Here is a 24,050-nt window from a genome sequence, read left to right as displayed (position 1 = left end):
TGCTGTGCTCCCCAAATTCATGAAATCAGCCACACTATCAACACGGGCAGGGGTAACAGATGAAATTCCTCCACAGTTTTAAGTTGAAGGCTGGTTTGTGGTGGTGAGAGAACCTAGAGTAAAGACTAGAAGACTGAAGACCAAAGTAAAACACTCATGTCCAGGGATCAGCACAGATTTCCTTGAAGCTGATGGTAGATTCCAAAGAGGAGAAAGACGGACTGTGAAGACAGGGGTAGTTGGGCAACAGCCTCCCCACTCTGATCCTCCACTGCTTACACTGAAAAGGAGGAAGAGACACACGAGGAAGACACCACATTCTCAAACCTTAGTCAGGATGTAACTAAAAACAGAACTGGGATTCAAATGTCTATTACCGAGTCTCTGCCTTTGCACTCTGGAAACCAGATCATTTCACCCCTCATCAAATCAACCTCCCCAAGGTGCTGGTTCTCACAGCTCAGAGACTCAGTGCAGAAAGAATCACTGAGAATCTAATGAGCAAGTGGTATAGTTGCAGGGCCCCTTACACCCACGATGTCATCTGAGCTGTACAACAATCCTGTGAAGCAGGTATTTTCACTCCCATTTTACAGATGAGGAAACCGAGGCCCAGTTGGGCAATAGGACTTGCTCAAGGTCACTTAGCTAGTAGGTGACAATGTTGGCTCCAGAACCCATGCTCTTTCAAATACCTATGCCTGGTACATTTCAAAGTAAGAAGCTGAACTTCATTTTAGGCTTAGTGGGTGAGGAAAGCAACACTGCCATCCAGCTTGCCTTAGGAAAGGACTCAGCAAGGCAGCGATTTGAATGATTCACTCCTATGACTGACAAGAAGACTCCTCTTGGTTATAGCTTCAGCAGCTGCTAAACCTGCTACACCTCCCTGCCCCCTCCAGCTGGCTCGGGGAGTTGAGATTATTTAAATAAGTATTTTAGTGGCCTTCTGCCTCAAGGCATGATTATCAGAGACCTTTAAGTGATAAAACTATCATAAATCATAATAAAGGGTGAGCAGAGTCAGGGTTGGGGAAGGTAACAGGCAAGAGGACCTTCTGAAAAGCAGGGCAGTAGGTACAGATGCAAAGGAATAACTGTCAAAGTTTACAAAAACACCCGTACCAAGTTCTGCATCGGACCCTCAGATGTTAGCATCTCCATTTTACAGATGATGAACCCTAATGAAAAGTCAAAGTCAGACAGAGGCTGGGATAGGAACCTAAGTGTCCTAATCCCCACCTAGTGCTTCCTCTAACCCATCTGGCTCCTTAAAGTTGTGAAGACAGAAATCTGTAAGAACTGTAGGAGGAAGAACCTTGTGGTCTTGTTCCCCAGAATGACAGGACCAGGGAGAGGAGAGTGGCTGTGTCAGTATCGGGCAGAGGCAGCACAGAATCTGAAACTCTGGCCTTGAGAATCAGAATTTTTATTCAAATCCCACCTTTGTATGAACTTCGGCAAGTCACTTCATCTGTCTTGTAAAATGTGGTTCATGATAGTACCCATCTTATATGATTGCTGTGACAACTAAATACGAGAAAATAAACCATACATGCCATCTACACCAAGGCAAATCTTGGTGTTAGCTATCACCATTTTCACCATCATCATTTTGAAGGCGCCCAGCACACTTCATGGCACATAGCAGGTGCTCGGCGAGTGTTCATTCCTTCTTCTTTCCCTTGTTCCCATACCTCCCAGTGTACAACCCTCCCTCCATTATCTGCAGACCTGTCAGAGGAGGTCTAGGGTTGGAAATTGAGAGAGCCAGGGGGGCTTGCTTCTTCCCAGGCAGCCTGCCTGGGCTGGCCTTGCTTTGGGGAGGGGGGGGCACTGAGCTGTCACATGGTCATTAACCATGCTTTTTCTATATGCTTTCAGGTCACACCCCAGAAATTAGTGACTCCATCCTGGATTTTCCTCAGAAAACAGCTTCCGCAGGTATGGCTCCTACTGAGGATCTAACTCTCGCAATGGCATCCAGGTAGGCCCCTGCAACAGTTGACCAAGAAAGCAGTCTCTGCCCTGGGCTAAATCACTGCAGCAGCAGGAATAATCACAGAATGGTCTCACTGATGTAACATTATCAAAGGCACCATGACAGCTTACCCTATAGCCACTTAGCAGAGACCTTATCCATCGTACATGAAGGAAAAACTACTTATGTAGATCTGCTTCACCAAGCTCTCTTTGCAGAAACTCTCTGACCTCTCTAAAAAGCTAAAAGTCTTCATGCCAATCTCCTACCAGGTACATCTATTTGGGTATTTCACAGGCATCTCACAGTTGTATATGATATGTGTGCGCACTCAGTTGTGTCTGACTCTTTGCAACCCCATGGACTGTAGCCCACCGGGCTCCTCTGTACATGGAATTATCCCAGCAAGAATACTGGAGTCAGTTGCCATTTCCTCCTCCAGGGAATCTTTCTGACCCAGGGATCAAACCTGCATCTCCGGCATTGGCAGGCAGATTCTTTATCATGAGCCACCTGAAAAGCCCATCACACAGGTGGTTATGTTTAAAAAAAAAAAAAAGAAAAAGAAAGCCATCACCTTAAGCCTACTCTTTTCTATGTACACCCCTCGCCAGTCAATGACAACACATCTACCCAGTCTACCCAGCAGAAAACTCAGTGTCATCCCTGATCCTGCCCATTCTTCTCCTTTTCTCAACCCTGTTCGTACCAGGTCACTTAGTCCCAACAAGCTGAGCCTGGTCTTTCAAATTGCTTCTGACTTTCTACCTCAGCTACCACTACTTAAATACCTTCCCTTGATGTAATACACTAGTTTCTCTATTCATCTCTCTGTTTCCAGGTTCTCTCACCTTCAGCTCAGCCTTCCTCCAATGCCCAGAATGATTTTCTTAAAATACAAGTTGGACCCTGTAATGGTTGGTTCTATGTGTTAATCTGTACCCAGTTAATCAATCAAATACTAATCTAAGTATTGGATGTGAATGTATTTTGTAGTTGTGATTAACGTCTATAATTAGCTGATTTTATGTAACAGAGATTATTCTAGATAATCTGGGTGAGTCTGAGTCGGTGAGTTGAAAATCCTAAGGAGAGAGCTGGGGTTCCCCTGAGGCAGAAGTTCTGCCTATTGCTGGAGTAATAGCTCGCCCTTCCTGAAGGTTTTCTCTCTGGGTTTCAGACTTGCCTCTCCATCCTCCACCAGTTGTGTAAGCAGATTCTGTGCATTAAATCTCTTAACGTATGTTTCTTACTGGGTCTGTTTCTCTGGTTGATCCAGCAGAGGGTTCCTGTCTCTGAAACAAAATCCTTACTTGGATAGAACCTACTAGACTAGTGAAAATTGCTAGCTGGATCAGTCCTGGTTTGGGCAAGATGTGGAGCTGTGGAAATCTTCACGTGCTGTTCGTATTATATACCAGGTCCTTTAATTGTCATAATACCATCCTGTTTAATTGTCATAATAACATTTTAAGTATTCTCATTCTCTTTATCCACAAAGGAAAACAGAGGCTCAGGGAGGTTGTAATGTACTCAAAGGAACAGAGCTAGAAAACGGCAGGGCTGATACCTGAAGCCTGGTCAGGTGACTTTCATGGACTTAGTGTCCCCCCTAAATCACATCAAATTAATTTGAGATGTATAAAACAATATTTATTCAAACTATGATATTCTATCTTGCTTTTTATTCAAAATGATTACTTTTTCTTTCTAATCAGACTTATACTTTTTACAACACCAGGAAGGCTTTATGAGCAAGAAGGGGGAACTAGATTATTATCTTTATTTTTTTTATATTTATTTATTATTTTGGCTGTGTTGGGTCTTAGTTTTGGCTCACACAACCTTCGTTGCAGCATAAAAACACTTGGTTGTGGCTTATGGGATCTAGTTCCCCGACCAGGAATCAAACCTGGACCTCCTGTATTGGGAGCACAGAGTCTTAGCCACCGGACCACCAGGGAAGTCCCTATCTTTATTTTTATAGTTGTGCAATTATAGCTCCTGGAGGGCAAGCAAATTACTTAAAGTCACAAAGAAATAGAAGATTAATAAAAGCATCTAAATAGGCTATAAAGGTCCAGATTAAAGAGAAAACTTCCCAAGGGGATGGGAAGTCTTAGATTTGGACAGCATCAGTTTCTGAGAACACACGGTTTGAAGCAAAGGGTTCTGGACTAAGTGGGGGAAGATCCGCTTTCTGAGTCAGCCCGGGCCTCCTCCCTGACAGCTCACAACTGGACCCTATCACTGCCCCCTCCAAGACTTGGGTATCTCATTCATAGATGAGAAGTGGGAATAAATGGCCTCTGGGGTCCTTTGGCTCCCACCCACTTTAATTCTACAGAATGAACATTTCCAAGTATACCGGCACTGTGCGGGCTCTCCCTGGAGTGGACCAAGGTTAACATGTAGGGTGGGCACACAGAGGTGATGCTGCAACCTGAGACACAAAACTATCCCCTTGCCCTTACCCACAGACTGGACCCCTTTCACTTGTTGTCTCCAGGACGCTCCACTGCCAGATCACTGACGATGGAAAGTATAGAGGCAGTACAACCCACAAGCTCATCCTCGCCCCTCTGCCAGCCTTTCTGCTGCTCTGACTGCCTGCCTCCTGCTCTGCTTCACGAGCGCAAGCTGACCAGGAATCACCAAAGCAGTCAACACCCAGTGTCTACCGTTAGCCCTCCTCTTGCATTTATGCCCAATTAAGTGTTACTTTGTTGACTTCAGCTCACATATCTGCCCTTGCTAGATTCTGATCTTACCATCCTTTGTATATATAAATCCTCCCAGTTTTCTGATATCACAGAAAGTAGAACACTCTGCTATGCTTTCATGGGGACAGGCTGAGGCTGGAGCCTTCTGGCAGTCACAAGAGATTCCCTTTGCAGCTCTTATCGATTTATTGCTGAATAATTTGGGAGAATATCACTCACTATAAATCCACCACTTTGGATACCCAGACCCTTACACTGTAGAGCACCCAGGACAATGCTCTTCTCCTTGAGTGAATGATTTAACCTCTTTGTGCCTTAGTTTCTCTGTCTTGAAACAAGTATAATAACAGTACCTACTTTATGGTTGATGCAAAGAAATTCATATTGTATAAAACTGCATATATGAAAAAGAATATACAAAAGAATGTATATATATGTATAACTGAGTCACTCTGCTGTAAGGCGGAAATGAACACAACATTGTAAATCAACTATACTTCAATAAAATAAAAAAAATTTTTTAAAGGATAAAAAACTGCATACGGTCCATAAATATTTGAGAGTTGATAATCTCCTGTTTGGAGAGGGCAATGGCAACCCACTCCAGTACTCTTGCCTGGAAAATCCCATGGACGGAGGAGCCTAGTGGGCTGCAGTCCATGGGGTCGCTAAGAGTTGGACACGACTGAGCAACTTCACTTTCACTTTTCACTTTCATGCATTGGAGAAGGAAATGTCAACCCACTCCAGTGTTCTTGCCTGGAGAATCCCAGGGACGGCGGAGCCTGGTGGGCTGCCGTCTATGGGGTCGCACAGAGTCAGACATGACTGAAGCGACTTAGCAGCAGCAGCAGCAATCTCCTGTTTTGGCTTCCTAGGCCCTTATTTCCCCTGCTCTTCCCCTTAAAACTGAATTACTGAAATCTTTACTTTTTTTTTTTAAGTATAGCTGAGTTCACGTACCAACCCCTAGGAGAGACTCAAACTTTAAGAAATCAAAGGAAGCAGGTCTAATTTCTATTCCTGGGCTGCATTTGCTGAAAACCTGTGAGGTACTGCAGCAGAGGGCAATGGCGGATGTGGCACCTCAGGTGTGGATGCGCACAGAAACTACCCCGAAGTGAGCTGGGTCAAGGACTCCTGAAGCCAGGGCTGCCAGGTCAGTGTGACAAGGGTGGGGGCCTCGGGTCTCACCTCAAAAGTTGCCAATGCTCTGTCTCCAAAGACATGTGGTGGTGCCATGCAGAGTCAGGACTTGGGGGCTGGCATCCTGGGCTCAGCCTCTGAATTACTGTGTGACTTTGGGCAAATAATTTCTTCACTTAGGCCTTCATTTCCTAATGGGATGAGGTCATTTCTGAAGTCTCCTCTACCTTAAGACTGTGATTCTAGAACCGTATGCCTCTTCTTACTTTAGAGCAGCTAAAATTCTGCTCCCCTTACTCAGAAAGGCAGTCTCCTCTCAGAGTAGAAACCTGTAAGCCTTTGGTCATCCATTCCATTTGAAAAAATTAAATTTCAAAAACTGTCCATCCTGTCTGCCACAGGAAGAGGCGGGGACTGGCCTTGGGCTGGACCTGGAGCTGCGTTTAGGGTGGGACGGAGTCTGGGCCAAGGAGTCTGATGGGGACTCTGGCACCACGATGCTGGGCGTAACAATCAGACAGCCAGTGTGCTGAATCCAAGGGGCAGCAGCAACTTCCTTGCCTTAAGCTGAAAGCCACAAGCTTACCTAATTCATATCTCACAGAGTCACAAAAATCAAACCCACTGCCATTCCTCCAAGACTCCTTTGTTGAACAGCTATTTGCTCCTGGAAACAGATCAGATCAAGTCCCAACTCTGCTTTAAGACCTTTCCTGCTCCCTGCTGCCATACAGGATGAAGTCCCCTCCCCTCGGCCTTCGGACATCCCCGCAGCCTTGTTTCCCTTCTTTGTTCCCCTCCTGATCCCTTCTTTGCCTCCAGTTTGCATGCCTTCTGCAAGCCATTGTTTAAGTTGATCCCACTTCTTGGAAAGCCTTTCTCTTCCTCCTGCTTATCCTTAAAGACCCACCTCAAATATCATGTCTTCTTAGAAGTATTCCCTAACCCCATGCTAGGGTGAAGGCGTGAATTTATGAGTTTTATGAACAAGACCCAACGTGTCAGAGGTGGAAGAGACCTTGAAGATTACCTTACAGATTTCTTTTATTTTATTTTTTTATTTTTTCATTTATTTTTATTAGTTGGAGGCCAGCCATTTCACAACATTGCAGTGGGTTTTGTCATACATTGACATGAATCAGCCATAGAGTTACATGTATTCCCCATCCCGACCCCTCCTCCCACCTCCCTCTCCACCTGATTCAGATTTCTTTTATTTTATCCATAAAGAAAAACACACCCAGAGAAGGAAAGTACCTGCCTGAGATGAGAGCAGCTAGTCTTGTGTTCAGGTCCCTTGGCCCAGGACTCTTTCTACTCCTTGGTGCAGATCCTTAATGAATGACTAAATCTATGAGTGGTCAAATGGGCAAACAGAATGCTGAAGAGAGCATGTCAGAAGGAAGAGTCACAGGTGTTCTCCATTTAAGAGCTTAGGTGCATTGGCAGACTGGGGAATTCCACAGAGATAAGCGGCAACAGAGACAGTGGCCGTGGGGGAGGTGGTGCTTAGGGGCCCTGGTGCATGCTGAGGCCTGTGGCTGCTAAGGGGCAGCATTGTGAGACTGGCTGTTCATAGGGAGATACCAGGGTGTCACCCAGACTCAGGAAGCTTGCTCCCGTCTAAGGAAGGACAGAGCAGGCTCCTGGACCTGACTGCTTGCCCATTGTTAAAGCTGCCCCATGCTGCACATGGTCTCCTAGATGCAGTGCTCTGAGGACAGACTGGGGTACAGGCTGGTCTCTGTTCTTCTAGACAAGTACTATCAGTTTCTGCTGTTTTTCCTGTCTTCAGAAGTGATGTACATGCTATAGGCTTGGTAGATGCTGCTTGATGTGTTAATTAAGCCAAAGCCTGACTGCTGCAGGGAGCATGTGGTGAGAGGGGGAAATGCAGACCTCAGAGTCAGTGGATGTCAGTCTGAATCCAGTGCTTCACCTCTTTGAGTCTCTATTTTCCCATTTGGAAAATGGGGCTAATTCTTACATGTCTTCCTCCTACCTTGCATGGTGATGGCCTAATAAAATGATGTAAGCAAAATGCTCAGAGTGGCACCTGCTTATAGTAGGTACCTGTTACTGTCAGTTCTCTTTTGCTCTGTAAAAAAGCATTATTAAAAGAAAAAAAGCCTGCTGCTGCAATCATCAACTTCTGAGTGTCTTCCTAAATAATGCTTAATGGAGCCATACTGTCTATATACTAAAGTTAATGGCCCCAGAGACATGGCCTTAGCTGACCCTCTGCCGTCTTGCTGGCGGACCACGTGTCTCTCAAGCATAATTCACACTTTAAAGCCTTCCTTCACTCTGCTCGTGTTGATCCCTCAGAACGCCCTTTACCCTTCCTCCACTCAGGAAGCCTCTCTGCCATGAGGATTTCCAAAATTAATCATTCCTCCATCTTCACTCTTTCTGTTAAGTGTTATCACTCTCTGCTTTGCACTCATTCATGTGTTCATTCAGTATTTTATTAAGTACATATCATGTGCCAGGCCTAACGTAGCTCTCTTTCCCATTAAATATGAGCTCCATAAGCTAAGACCATTTGCTGTACTCCACCTCAGCACCCTGAATGCTATAGGGCACATTATTAGTCACTAGCAAGCTGATGGGAAGGGATAAGGGAAATACTGTATGTAATATTCATTCAGCATTTAACAAACATACAAACACCTACTGCATGCAAAGCAAGTATAGCCAGTGCAGGTCTATTAAGATGTACAACACAGTTCATGTACATGAGGACAGACTTGAGCAATGAAGCAGACTTCAGAAATATTTCCCAGAGGGGATCCTAAGGTCCAGAGAGGGAGGGTGCTTGCCCAGACAGAGCTTAGTGGCAGACAAAGCTGGGACCAAAGCTCAGCCCTTCTATTGCAGAAGGCTGTCTCTATCTTATGCTAACTCTGTAATTTTTTTTACTTTGAATTCACCTTAGTAAGACTTACTTTTGCAAGGCCACAGGCCCCTTGAATATTTGCAAACAACTGCAGTGGGACACAATTACAGGTTTTGCTACTGTAAGCAGCTCTAGAAGGATCAGAATATTAAGCCAAAACATGGTAGCCAATCTCGTGCCCAAAAAGGCTGGCATAGAGATGAGTAATTTAGCAATTCTGTGAGCCTCCTTGGCAGCCTGGCACCTTCACCTGTGGTCTCATGTGGAATGACTCCTGTGGAGTGACACAAACATTGCTTCTTTAGGAGTAATAGTGAAAAAAAAAATTCCACTTTTATGGAGAGCTAAGAAGGCATTTTTTTGTGATGTGAGGCTATGCCTTGAAAACAAATGACTCAACAGAAATGTGACTCAAATGATAACCAATGGTCTGCAAAAATATCTCTGATTAATTGTGAAACATTTCTCTTGAATACAGATCTGACCACATTCTGGTCTGGCAGTGAAGAAAATAAGGTGCCTCAAGTGGTGTGATAGAGGCAACGAGTATATCACCTCCAAGGCTAAGAAAAGTGGGACCTGGGACAGAGTACTCAGGACCTAAAAAACGAAGTGAAAGAGGCTGCTCTGCCTTTAGCAGGCTCCCTCCACTTAGCAAACAGCCTGGGAGATCATAATCCCTTAGAAAGTTCCTTGAAAGCCAGCCACAAGCCCTGTCTAAGCAATAGGAGCTGGTCCCAACTCTGCCACTGATTAGCTGGACAATCTTGGGTTAAGTCATTGCTTCTCATTATGCCTGAGGGCTATACTGGTAGTGACAGGACCCAGGAAGGCAGCCAAAAAAAGTGAATTCAATAAACAGTGTTGAGACAATTGAGTAGCCATCTGGAAAAATAATGAAGTTGAATCTGCACCTGACATATATCAGGATAAATTCCAAATAGATCAAAGATTCATATGTAGACTATAAAACCATAAAGTACCAGAATAAAATATGAGGAAAGTCCTTTATACCCTGGGGTGGGGAGGGATTCTCTAACTCAAAATCCATAAGCCATATTCTAAGGGCATCCAGAACTCTAGGAAAAGACTGGTACATTTCATCTACAGTGAAAGGAAAAAAGTTGCATGATAAAAATAGGACAAAATAAAAACATTAAAAGCAAAAATAAAAGGCAAAAATCTGGGAAAATACATGAGCAATTCAAATCACAGACAAAGGCCTAATCTTCCTAATATATAAAGAACTCCTAGAAACTTATTAGGACAAGCACAACAACTCAATTGCTGAAAAGGACAAAGGAGAACTTCCGTGGTGGTCCAGTGGTTAAGACTCAGCACTTTCCCTGCAGGGGGCATGTATTTCCACCTACTGCATGGAATAAGCACCTACTGCATGCAAAGCAAGTATAGACAGTGCAGGTCTATTAAGATGTACAACACAGTTCATGTACGACACTACTTTGCATGCAGTAGGTGTTCAATCCCTGGTCAGGGAATTAAGATCCTGCCTGTCATGCAGCACAGCCAAAAAGAAAAAAAAAGGAGAGAACATGGAGGGATATTTTCATTTTGATGACCTTGAAACAGGCAAAGTGTTTTAAGTAGGACCCAAATACTTCAAATCATTAAAGATAAGATTGATTAACTAGACTTCATTAAAATTAAGAATATCCATTGATATTTACCAAAAGATATATATCATCACATGTTTATATTAAAAGAACAAAAGAGAAAGTCACTACCCAGGAGATGTTCACAATATATATATCCTACAAAGAAACTGAATTCATAAGATAAAGGATCTCTACAAATTGTTAGGAAAACCAGAGACAAAACCCACTTTAAAACAATGAGCAAAGTCTTCATGCTAGACAAAAAGAAGCTATGCACGTGGCCTATAAGCATATACAAAAGAGCTCCACATCATTGGTTACCAGAAAGTGAAAGTGAAGTCACTCAGTCATGTCCGACTCTTTGCGACTCCATGGACTATAGCCTACCATGCTCCTCTGTCCAAGGGATTTTCCAGGCAAGAGTACTGGAGTGGGTTGCCATTTCCTTCTCCAGAGGATCTTCCCAACCCAGGGACTGAACCTGGGTCTCCTGCATTGTAGGTAGACGCTTTACCATCCGAGCCACCAGGGAAGTCCAAAATGCAAATTAAATCACAGTGAGACTCCACACTACACACTCAGCAGAATGGCCTAAATCAATAAGACTGAAAATACCTGGCAAAGATACGGCACAATTAGAACTCTCATATGTTGCTGGTAGGAGTATAAATTGGTACAACTACTTAGTAAAACTGTTGAGCAGAATCTATTAATGCTATACATATGACCTAGTAACATTGAAATCCTACTCTTAGTTACATTCTCAAGAGAAACAAATGTGTATGTTCACCAAAAAGCATGTAGAAGAATGTTCATAGCAGCTTTATTCATAATTTTCAAACTGGAAACAATTCAAATGCTCTTCAGCAGCTGTATGGATTAATAAGTTGTAGTATATTCATAAGTGACATATTACTCATCAATAAAAAGAATGATTGCTACACAGAGAGTGGATGGTTTTAAGGGACACAGTGTGTTGAACTAAAGAAGCCACACAAGAATTCATGCTGTATGAGGCCATTTATAAGGAGTTTAAGAACAGAGAAGAACTGATCTCTGGAAACAGAAGTCAGAACAGTGGTTACCTCTGGGGGTGGGTTACCGACTGAGAACAAGCAGGAGGCAGCCTTCTGGGGTGCTGGAAATGGTTTGCATCTTGTGCTGGGTGGTGGTTTCTTAAGTATATACATAGGTAAACACTCATCAGCCTGAACCATTAACATTTGTGCACTTTACTGTTTACATACTGTACTTCAACTGAAAAAGTAAGATAAGCCGAAACCACCCTGAGTAGTTTTTCACCTATTAAATTGGTAAAAATTCCAAAGTTTCCTAACACACTATTAGGGAGGCTGCAGAAGCAGGCACTCTCATACACTACTGATGGGAGTGGAAAATGGTACAATTCCTATGGAAGCCAATTTTTGCAGTATCTTGCAAAATAATAAATACTCTTTAACACCATAATTTTACTTCTAGAATTTATCCTACCACTGTACTCACCTAAACATGAAATACATACATATATATACACACACAACATACATATACGAGGTAATTCACCTTGTGAAGTTGGTAATGTCGCAACTTGTAATAAGCAAAAGACAGGAAATCACCTAACTCTCCATCAACAGGGCACTGGTTAAATAAATCATGGTACATAGGTATACTGAAATATTATGTAGTGGTAATAATGAACTAGAAAGGCTTTTTAAAAATTAATTAATTTAATTTCGCTGTTTTGCATCTTCATTGTGGTGCACAAACTCTCTAGTTGTGTCATGTGGGCTTAGTAGTTGTGGCACAAGGGCTTAGTTGCCCCACAGCCTGTGGGATCTTAGTTCCCTGACCAGGGATTGTGCCCACGTCTCCTGCATTGCAAGGCAAATTCTTAACCACTGGACCATCAGGGAAGTCCCTAGAAAGGCTTTTATACTGATATGAAAAGATCTCCCAGATCAATTACCGAAAGAAAAAATCAGACACTAAAAAGCATGTAAAGTATACTACAATTTATGTAAAAGAGAAGATAAAAATAAATCTTAGCATTCACTTATGTATGCAAAAAGAAACTAGAAGGATATGAAGAAACTAATAATAGCATTAGCTGCACATGTAGTAGAAGGGTTTTGGGGCACTGAATAGATGGGAGATAAAGCAGGAGGGAAGTTTTTCATTTTAAATCTTTTTGTGCCTTTTAAGTTTTAAATAATGTACATGTATTAATTATTCACAAATTAAATAAAGTAAAAGAAAATTTTAAAGAGAAGGGACACCAGAAGAAGAATCCTAAAAGGGATGGGAATCTCAGAAGGTAAAAAGGGAAGTGTGATAACAACACAATGTCATCAATGTCACAATTTTACCTCGCTATTATGCAGAGAACTGCTTAATCTGAACCAGACTGCATATAATCTAAATATACAGAACTTGCCAACATGAAGGAGAACTAAATATTGAAATGAAGAGATGAAATAATCTTATCTGGTGGGCTTAAAAACAGGAAGGCAGCAGCAGGCAGGAGACCACAGACTCTGGAGTTAGAGGCCTAGGTTAAAGACTCGACACACAGATTCCTCCTGACTGAATAACCTGGCACTGCAAACGGCTCAACCTAAGCTTCAGATTCCCTCATCTAGAAAACAGGGTTAAACAACCGTGCACCAATTGGGTATGAGGATTAAATGGGATAAAATAAGGAAAGCATTCCCGCTCTGCCCATCCCATTGTGCACAGGACCATACAAGTCTGTCCTTGTCTCGAAGATCTCGACAAGGCCCTGGGGTTTGGAGGTACTGCCTCTCAGATCTACAGCCAAATAAAAATAAGTTAGCTCTCTTGATTCAATTCCTACGTGACCCCACTTGACGGGTCTCAGGCCACGCCGGTCAGCTGTTCTGCTACACAGATTACAAAAGCACAAAGGTTCACCAGTTGGAAATAATCAGTGAAAGGAAAATAATAAAAAATAAAAGATGCTTGCACAGATTATAGATCCAATTTGGTAAAAGAGCTGCTTTTGCTTGGAGGAGGAGGCACTACACTTTGCTGCCAAATATCTAACCCTTTAACAATGCCTGTCTGGCATGCATAAATGCTCCAGGAAAGGGCCCCCAATAAAATCCCTTCTAAGGGCCTGCATGGAGTGGGAGAGAGGAAATGCAGTCAGCTCTTTTTTCTCTGCAGGAACGGGAGGCTGAACAACCGCACATCAGGAGAAAAGGCAAACAAATTGCCCATTCAAGCCAAAATAAGCCGCTCCCAAGGGGAAGGGAAACAGCTGGAACCAATTCAGCCAGACACAGAGGTGAGGGCCCCAAAGACAGCTGGGCCTGGGACGCCTGCCCCTGGCAGCCAGGGATCCTCCGAGCAAGTGGCGGCCACATGCCCTCATCTCACTCCTGCTCACCTCACCTACACCCACGAAGGGGAGCTGGCCAGCTTTGTCAGAATGTGGAGGGGAATCCTGGGTGAAATGAAAGGGAGCAAGCAAGCAAGCAGCTGAACTCGTGAACCTGCCAAGTTCACCCACTGAGCACCTATGCTGGGACAGGCACTGGGCAGGCACCTGACACACCTGTGCCATTTGGAAAAATAAGTTTTAGGGTTGGGTATTGTGATGCTGGTTTTACAGATGAGGAATCAGGCTCAGTGAGGAGGAACGATTGTACAAGGCACACAGTTAGAGAGGGGCCAGGTCGGCCATGGCCAATGGCTTCTGCTCTTCCTTCCTGTCACTGAGTTTGTCTACTCTGAGCTCCAGATGACCTTCCTCTGTCTAGTACGGGAGCCTGCTCTGCCTCCCCATCCTCTCTAGCCAGGGGGCAACCTTGCGGCAAACAGAGCCCAGGTCAAGAGAACCCTCATTGGAAAACTAAGGAAAGAACCAAACCAAATAGCAAAAGGAGAAACAAAGAAACCCGGAAGCGAATGAAGAAGCAGAGTTGAATCATTGATGCTTTGACTTCATGGGCTTTCCCAGTGGCTCAGATGGTAAAGAATCTGCCTGCAATGCAGGAGACTCCAGTTTGATCCCTGGGTCAGGAGGATCCCCTGGAGAAGGGAATGGCTACCCACTCCAATGTTCCAGAGAATTCCATGGACAGAGGAGCCTGACGGGCTACAGTTTCATAGTGTTGCAAAGAGTCGAACACAACTGAGCAACTAATGCTTTCCGTTTAAGGAGCTAATGTGGCTGCTGCGGGGCTTCTCCCAGGCTGGAACACGCAGGGCCCCAGTCCCTGTCTGGGACGGCGAACAGCAGAACCCTGACATGGAGCCAAGCTGGGCTGGCAATCTTTCTGGGGTTGTTGGGGTTTCAAGATCCCTCAGATATGTGTACCCAGGCTGCCGCTTACAAATCCAATCTGCCGCTCTGCTGAGATCCTGGACCCTGACACCCTAGATGAGGGAGACACTTCTCTCTCCACTTTCTGGAATTCCTACCATGAGCTTCAACCTTCTTACAGTCATCTTACTATTACTTCCTTAAATTACATTCTCAACATATAATAAAAGCAACACCAACACCAGCTAACATTTACTGAGCCTTTATTTTTGTGTCGGGCACTGTCAGCACTTTATATAACACCACTATGAGGTCAATAATATGATCTTCCAGGTGAGGCAGTCAAGACAGAGAGTACCCTGAGGAAACCAGAATTGAAAAAGACATGTACCCCAGTGTTCACTGCAGCACTATTTATAATAGCCAGGACATGGAAGCAACCTAGATGTCTACTGGCAGATAAATGGATAAGGAGGTTGTGGTACATATACACAGTGGAATATTACTCAGCTATAAAAATGAATGCATTTGAGTCAGTTCTAAAAACGTGGATGAATGTAGAGCCTACTATACAGAGTGAAGTTAGTCAGAAAGAAGAAGATAAATACCATATATTAACACACATATATGGGATCTAGAAAGATGGTACCAACAATCCTACGTGCAGGACAGCAAAGGAGACAAAGACATAAAGAATGGATTTTTAGACTCAGAGGGAGAAGGGGAGGGTGGGATGGTTTGAGAGAATAGCATTGAAACGTACACATTACAATATGTAAAAGAGATAACCAGTATGAGTTTGACATGTGACACAGGGCACCCAAAGTCAGTACACTGTGAAAACCTGAAGGGATAGGGCGGGGAGGGAGGGGGGAGGGGGGTTCAGGCTGGAGGGGACACATTGTACCTATGGCCGATTCACAACGATGTATGGCAAAAACCATTGCAATATTGTAAAGTAATTATCTTTCAATTAAAATATATTTTTAAAAGACAGAGAGAGGCTAAGTCATTCATATACAAGGCTACATGGCTCATAAGTAAGGAGCCAAGATTTGAACCCAAGAGATAGGACCCCAGCATCTCTGCTCTTCGCCACTCCCCATCCTCCTTGGCCCTGAGGATATGACAGAGTCAAAGAAGCATTCTTGGAAGTCAGGCACAGAGTGCTGTCAGCTACTGCTACTTATCCGTGAGAAACCTGTTTCTCCTCTGAGTCTCCGTTTTCTTCCCAATGAAGTGGGTACAACAAATAGGCTTTGTGGAGTCTTGTGCATTCTAAGACAGAGTAGGGCCTGAGTTACATTGTTTCAACCATCTCGCTTTGCCTTCCCTTCCAGTTTGATGTGTTTCTTCTCCCCTGGAGCAAAGTGTGGCTTCTCTATATTCTGCTCCAGCTTATTCTGTAACTGTTTTGTGCTTATCACCTGTGTGACCCAGCACCAGGCATGGAGGGGCTGGATCTTGGGGGTGAGACTGAAGGCAGGGAAGTCCACTCGAAGGCAGCAGGGGCAGGAGGGTGGAGAGGGGAGCCGGCAGTGAGAGCCAGGCATCCAGCTGGTAGGAACTCTGCTCCTCCAGCACGTCTCCCTCTTGCTGGCCTCCTGCCAGGGCTCGCAGGAGACTTCTCTTTGCTTCCTGCTGCTCAGCTTGCACCCTGCCGGGCACCCACTGAAGGCATCATGCCCCCAGGGGCGCTCAGCCTCTGATCCCAGCTCACACACAGGCAGGTGTACATGTCCAGAGTCCTGACTCTGGAACCATTCATTCAGCAGACTGTGAGTCAGCCCCAGGCTTTGGGAACAAAACGGAAAATAAGAGGTTTGCCCTCAAGGAGTTCACCAGTATGCCATACCCTGCTCTCCCACTGGCTCTGCTGTCTTCCTCACTTGGGTAGGAATGCTAGACACACCTTTCCAGAATGTCATCATTTCTCTCTCCCAACCAAGAATTACTTCACTGGAATAGTTAACACTAATAGGTGACTTTCCCCTCTCCCCACCCTGACCAAGAGAACTGAAAAAGAAATGGAATTATTACTTTATTACTTACACATCTCCTATATACTACCAGGTACTTCAGATATATTACTTTCTCTAATCCTCACAACAACAATCCTGCAAGGTGGAATTATCCCCATTACACAGATGAGGAAAAAATGGAAGCTCACACAGAGATGGAGTCGGTTTAAACCAAGGCTGTCTGCCTGCAGAGTCTGCTCTGTCTACAGCCCTAGGCTGCCTGTCGGCTCTGCCTGCCACCCTGCTGACTCCAGCCCCCTCCGTCAGCTGTATTTTGTTCTTTTTTGTGTTTAGATTCCCTGCAATCTTATTGTTTGTGCTGGTCCCAGAAGAAGCCAACCTCTCTTCCAGTCCAGTGACAGCAGCAGTAGCAACATCCTAGGCACTGCCTCTGATTCTTTGATTAGCTTGTCTTAATTACACCCAGGCTGGAGCAATTCCAGTATAAAGTATCTGGTGTTGCAAAGCACCCAGGTTTGCTGTTACATTTTCTCACTCCCTCTCTAACTCCAGCCCTCCACCCCCCCCCCCCCCCACCCCAGTCCCTCTGCTGGCTGGCCGCCCAACTCCTCTGCTGTCCTTGGTTCTGCCTTCCTGCACGTCACATTTGGGCCTGCGAGGCAGCACTTCAAACTGCCACTCCAGGCAGCTGAGCCAGCCAGTCTAGCTTAATCCAGAAAACAGTGCTTGAGTTTCTGCTGAGTGCCAGGCACCACTCAGGGTGCTGCAAATAAGCAGGAAACAAAAGGAAAACGCAGGGGCCTTGCCCTTCAGAAGCTGAGATTCAGAGGCTGGGAGAGGGATGTTCACAGAACAGACATCACCTACTCAAAGCAGACGGCAATGGGGTTGTAATAGAGCCCTGAGATATCGGGCTGTGATGACCTAAGAGGGTGAGATGGAGGGGGTGAGAGGGAGGCTCAAGAGGGAAGGGATGTATGTATATTTATAGCTGATTGATACTGCCGTATAGCAGAAACTAACACAGCACTGTAAAGCACTTATACTCCAATTTTACAATATCCTTAAAATAAATAATAAATAAAAATTAAAATATCCTTAAAAATAAAACATTGGGGCTAGAGGGAACTTGGTTTTCTGTTTTAACTGCTTCATTTCACAGATGGGGGACCTAAAGATGGGGGCAATTATTTGAACTAATGATATTAGATAATATCAACTAACACTTCTAAAACCCCTACTAGGAGCTAAGTGCTATTCTAAGTGCTATACACATATCAACTCCTTTAACCCTCACAACAAGAACTCCTTTAACCCTCAGCCCCAACAACCCCAAGATGCCATTGCCCTTCCCATTTTAAAAATGAGAAAGATGAGGCATGGAGAGTTAAGCACCTTGTCTGGGGTCACACAGCTAATAAGTAGAAGCCTGCATTGAATTCAGATAGCCAGGCTCTACAAGGTCTCTTTAACCTACTGACTGAGTCTACCTGTGGAAGTAACAAGAAAGCTTTTTGAAGGAATTACTCACAGGCCTGGTTATAAAACCAGTGAACCTTGGTTATCAACAGTCAATCAGAAGAAACATCAATTGATCAGAGGCTTGGGAGTTCCTGAGTGCCATGAAACACAAGGAGGGAAAGCAGTGGGACAAGCCACCCCACGCCCCCCACCCCGCCCCACGGCTTCAAAGAAAGAGCCAGGCAAGAGGAAAGAACTCGGTGCAAAGGACTGACTCAAGAGCCAAGAGCAGCGCAATCCTCTTCCCCTCCTAGGTTCGGCTTTCTGCACATGATGCCCTCAACCTGTAAGATAACTTTAATTTCCCCCAAAATGCCTCTTTCTGAAGCAGGGAGGCTAGCTCTGGTACCATTTTAGATGGTCAATAATATGAATAGAAATTTTAGAAAAAGGGCTTCTAGCAAAGCCTTGGTCAACTAAATACTTCCATTTCCCAGAATCTCCCCCAACATACACACACATGCATGTTGGCCTTTGCTTAACCAAGAGTCCTCCAGTTCTGCCTGTGACTTTCAGAATAAACGCAGTTATCAGGACACAAATTACTTACCAATCACCGCCAGATTATGCTCTGAGCCACAGGAGATCTGTAAAAAGAAATAAAATAAGTTATATTATAGATATAAATAGAAAATTTATTTAAGCCATTATGTTTTATGATCAGAGTTATTTTTAAGGATATTAACATCCATTTTTTGAGCAAGTTTTAGGAAGTAGAAAGGGGCCCAATGAACAAAAGACTATAATTACAATACACTCACAACTCCATAAAAAGAAAGTGAAAAAATAAAAAAATATTGAATGGAAATACACCACAATGCTAATGTATTTGCTTGTAGGCAGAGACCATAAGTGTTTTTTTTTAAAAAACCCTTTATTCTTTATACTTTTTTTCTGTATTTTTCAACTTTCTATAATGAGCATGTGTTACTGTAAAAAAAAAAATGAAAATATAAGGCAATACAAATGACAGTTTTGAAAAACTGAGCTAAAGAGTCCATCACTCTGGCCTGGAATGATAAAATGAGCAAAGAATTCAGTGGAAACAGACTTGCCCAAGGGAAGACGCTTGACTTCTGCCCATCTGCTCACTCTCCCTTCTACCTTCCAGCCACACAAACCACCTGCAGCTCTCTGACACATGCTCTCTCATACCTCCGGGCCTTCACACATGCTGCTGCTCCACTCTGCAGGCCCTCTCCTGAGCTGCCTACCTCGAAAACTTCTTTTCATCCTTTAAAATTTCAAAGCATCCAGACACTCCCTTGCTACTGATTCTAGCTGACTGAAGCACTCCTTCCATTAGGCAATTTATATGTATCCCCACTGCAGCAATCATCTTGTCGTTTACATTTTTTCCCATTTCCTCACTAGACTGTGTGTGTCCTGAAGACAGCGCTATGTCTCATTCCCCTCTGCACTACTACACAGATGGACTGCACAAGGCCTGGGGCTCAGAGAAAATGAATGAAAGAACAAATACCTAAGAGGCAATCATTTGAGGTTCTGAATCCAGTGCTGCACCCAGTGAAAGCTATTTCTTGCCTCTCAGTCTCCGTACATCCCAAATGCTACCAGAAGGAAGTGATTGGGAAAATAAGAGCATAAATTGTCCCCCAGATCCTAATTAAAAGGAACTCTACACTCTGGAGAAGATCCTGTGACTTTTATTGTGATGCTTACTTTAGCTCCTGGCAAGAAAAAGGGCTTCAGGTACTTATGGAATGTCAACTGGAAGAGCCCTGGAGATCACCTAGTCCAATCTTTCGCATGACGTGGAGAAAACAGGCTTAAGAAGAGGAAATATAACTTGTATCAGATGCCAGTGGAAGTGTGTGTGTGTGTCTAAATTAAGACTAGAGCCTCTCTGATTCCCTCATTCTCACACTCTCCTGGTGCTGTAACTTCTTACTCTTTCCCAGTGAAAAACCACTTGGCAGTGATATTCAAGGGTAACTAGCACAGGCCCCTGACAGTCAAGGTAACAGGCTCAAAAGACGTTTGAGTATGGCAGGCCTGGTGGCTCGGCTGATAAAGAATCTGCCTGCAATGCAGGAGACCTGGGTTCGATCCCTGGGTTGGGAAGATCACCTGAAGAAGGGAAAGGCTACCCACTCCAGCATTCTAGCCTGGAGAAGTCCATGGACTAAGTCCATGGAGTCGCAAAGAGTTGGACATGACTGAACGACTTTCACTTCACTTCAAGTGAGAAGGGGCAGCCAGGCTTCTCAGGCTTTTTCCTTTGTAAAACTTATGGGTCCAGGATCTTAGTTTCCTCAGGAAAGAGGGCTACCCATGTTTAGTTGGATTCCCTGACGTTGTCTGGCAAGAAGCACCTGGATATTAAATATTTCCAAGGTGACTAGTCTCTGAGCTCCTCTGAGGCAGGCTCTGTATCTGATTTATCTGAGGGGTCCCCCCTAGGCCTCACCCAGGCCATACACACAGCACAAGTTCATCATATGCTTCCTGGTTACTGAAGCTGGTTCCCTAGGTTTTGTCATAGGAGGCTACTTAGATTGAAGAATTAGGAACAAACTTAGATGTCTAACAATAGGAGAATTCTATGTTATTACAGTAGAGCCATCTGATGACTTGGAAATTATTATGCAGCCTTGGAAAACAATGCTTCCAGTAAAGGAAAATACGTGTGATATCCTATGAACTGAAAAACCACATAAAAACTATATATGTAATATGATCTCAACCCTATAATAAAACATGAATAAAAGACTGGAAGGCATTATTCCAAAAATTTAATAGTGATAGCCTCTGGGTTAAGGATAAGGGTAAGGATACGGTAAGGGTAAGGATAAGAATAAGGATAAGAGGGGCATTATGAGTATGAGTATGACTATGCCAAAGCCTTTGACTGTGTGGATCACAATAAAGTGTGGAAACTTCTGAAAGAGATGGAATAGCAGACCACCTGACCTTATTGAGAAATCTGTATGCAGGTCAGGAAGCAATAGTTAAAACTGGACATAGAACAACAGACTGGTTTCAAATTGGGAAAGGAGTACGTCAAAGGCTGTTTATTGTCACCCTGCTTATTTAACTTATATGCAGAGTACATCATGAGAAACGCTGGGCTGGAGGAAGCACAAGCTGGAATCAACATTGCCGGGAGAAATATCAATAACCTCAGATATGCAGATGACACCACCCTTATGGCAGAAAATGAGAAGAACTAAAGAGCCTCTTGATGAAAGTGAAAGAGGAGAGTGAAAAAGTTGGCTTAAAGCTCAACATTCAGAAAACTAAGATCATGGCATCTAGTCCCATCATTTCATGGCAGATAGATGGGAAAACAGTGGAAACAGTGGCTGACTATTTTTTGGGGCTCCAAAATCACTGCAGATGGTGACTGCAGCCATGAAATTAAAAGATGCTTGATCCCTGGAAGAAAAGCTATGACCAACCTATTCAGCATATTAAAAGGCAGAGACATTACTTTGCCAACAAAGGTCCATCTTGTCAAGGCTATGGTTTTTCCAATAGTCATGTATGGATGTGAGAGTTGGACTATAAAGAAAGCTGAGCACCAAAGAACTGATGCTTTTGAACTGTGGTGTTGAAGAAGACTCTTAAGAGTCCCTTGGACTGCAAGGAGATCCAACCAGTCCATCCTAAAGGAGGTCAGTCCTGAGTGTTCACTGGAAGGACTGATGTTGAAGCTGAAACTCCAATACTTTGGCCACCTGATGCAAAGAGCTGGGTTAAGGGTTGAAAAGACCCTGATGCTAGGAAAGACTGAAGGTGGGAGAAGGGGACAACAGAGGATGAGATGGTTGGATGGCACCACCGACTCAATGGACATGAGTTTGGGTAAACTCCAGGAGTTGGTGATAGACAGGGAGGCCTGGCATACTGTGGTCCATGGGGTCACAGAGAGTTGGACACAACTGAGCGGCTGAACTGCACTGAACTGACGAGTATGGTTTTCCCATTGTCTTCTTCTATGCTGTTTAAATTTTGTACACAATTTTAATAATCAGAAAAATTATCTAGTAAAAATAAGAAAAATAAATATAATGCAGTTCCCACCACAGAAGAGTAAAAAAAAAAAAAGGCTCTTGGCTATAAAATAAATATGCTATAAAATCTGACATGCTCTGAAGTAGTAGGGATAAAAAATTTGAAGGAAATAATTAACTAAATTATAAAGGTAGTTGTATCATGGTAGTAAGATTATTAAGATTTTTTTTCTTCTAATTCTCTATTTTTCAAACATTCTTTAAATGTTCGAAATTAAAGCCACCATACACTGAGGACTCATATTTGTCAGGTGTCATGCCAAGACACTTTATAAACACTATCTCACCTTACCCATAAGAGTAATCTTTTAGGTAGGTTTGACTTTGCTCATTTCAGAGAGAAGAGAACTGAGGTTCATATATATTCATAACTTCCTAGCTTGCTAAGTGGCAGTCATAGAACTAAAAGCCAGGTTTGTCTATCTCCAAGCTCATGTTCTATAATGCCAGGTTACACTACCTTTATTTTTTTTTTAAAAATGAAGTTATTTCATTTTATAAATGCAGGCAGAAAGGTCCTGCCTCTGACTGCCAGGGCTCACCCTGAGGCTGCGGGCTGCAGATCTGACCAGCCTTGAAGACCAGGGGCTTCCAGAAACAAGTCACTGACAAACGCCAGCATCAGGCAGCAGATGCTGCTGTGAATTAATGAGCGAGACAGTGATGAATGGATTTTGTCAAGGCAATGTAGTGCTTGAAGCTCAAAGCTCCCTGATGTTTCTTGCTGTCTGCGCATTGGTGCAGAGGTCAGGAGACTGAACACCACAGGCCACAAAACCCCAGTGCTACACTCCTTCAACAAGACTGTGTCAATGGCCATTTGCTTCACATTGCCTCTGGCAGCATCTACCCACTGCCCAGCTTTCTAGAACTCTGTTAACAATGGCAGTGTGCCCAGGAGAAAGAGATTCAGGGTCAGAACCAGGTGAATGCTAAGTCCTCTGCTTTCTGGCTCTCAGACCTTCAGCAAGGGACTTAGCCCCTGGAGCATCAGCGTTCTCAGGAGTACAGGGAAAAAATGTATTCTCCCATCTGCCTGACAGAATTGCTAGAGGACAAATGATACAGTCCATCCCCCGACAGCCATGAGTCTCATCTTCCTTACATATAACCCTGCACATGTCACGCTTCTATAGAAAACCCGCCACAGGATTTCAGCATTGGAAGGGCAAAGTGTACAGCACATGGCATGGCTAACAAGGTCCTCACAAGTAGGCCCCTGTTTACCTCTCCGGCCTCACTTTTCCCCCTTGTGACTCATGAACTCTCAACCCCAAGCAACATATTCCTTTTTCCCCATTCACACTAGTTACATTTTCTGTAAGAATATCACACAATTTCAGACTTTTACACATGCTATTCTCCTTGACTTGACTTCCCTTTCTCCTACTCTCCATCTAGCAAAATCCTTTATGATAGTTTACATTGAGTCTGTATGCTCAGTCATGTCCGACTCTTTGCAACCCCAAGGACTGTAGTCTGCCAGGCTCCTTTGTCCACAGGATTTCCCAGACAAGAATACTGGAGTGGGTTGCCATTTCCTTCTCCAGGGGATCTTCCCAATCCAGGGATTGAACCTGTGTCTCTTACGTCTCCTGCATTGGCAGGTGGGTTCTTTACCACTAGTGCCACATTACCTCCTGGTAAAGCCTTCTCTGACTTCTCAAAGTAGAGCCAGCTGCTCGACCCTGGCTACTCCCACAGCACCACAAACCATGGCCCTTACCACAAGATGTTTACTTATGAACTGCACGTGTGTTAAGCACCTCTGTCTCTCACAGATCCAGCAGGGTGCCTGCCCAGTAATGTGTCTGCCACATTGCCCAAGCACAGGGCATGAAGGGGCCCAGACAAAGA

At 44.0% G+C, this 24,050-nt stretch overlaps 1 protein-coding gene across 3 annotated transcripts in view; it reads right to left on the bottom strand.

The window, feature by feature from the left end:
• The window catches only part of SERGEF (secretion regulating guanine nucleotide exchange factor), a 231,395-nt gene that overhangs the window by 68,255 nt on the left and 139,090 nt on the right, over positions 1-24,050 (bottom strand). For all 3 annotated transcript variants that reach the window (XM_061146484.1, XM_061146503.1, XM_061146494.1), the window contains one exon: positions 18,707-18,743. In XM_061146484.1, coding sequence (XP_061002467.1) covers positions 18,707-18,743 — 37 coding nt within the window. The remainder of the gene's footprint in view (positions 1-18,706; positions 18,744-24,050) is intronic.

This window comes from Dama dama, chromosome 1 (assembly GCF_033118175.1).
Source record: "Dama dama isolate Ldn47 chromosome 1, ASM3311817v1, whole genome shotgun sequence".
NCBI classification, from domain to species: Eukaryota; Metazoa; Chordata; class Mammalia; order Artiodactyla; family Cervidae; genus Dama; species Dama dama.
Note: the sequence above shows the minus strand (reverse complement) of the source record. Positions and strands in the feature narration are given on the sequence as shown.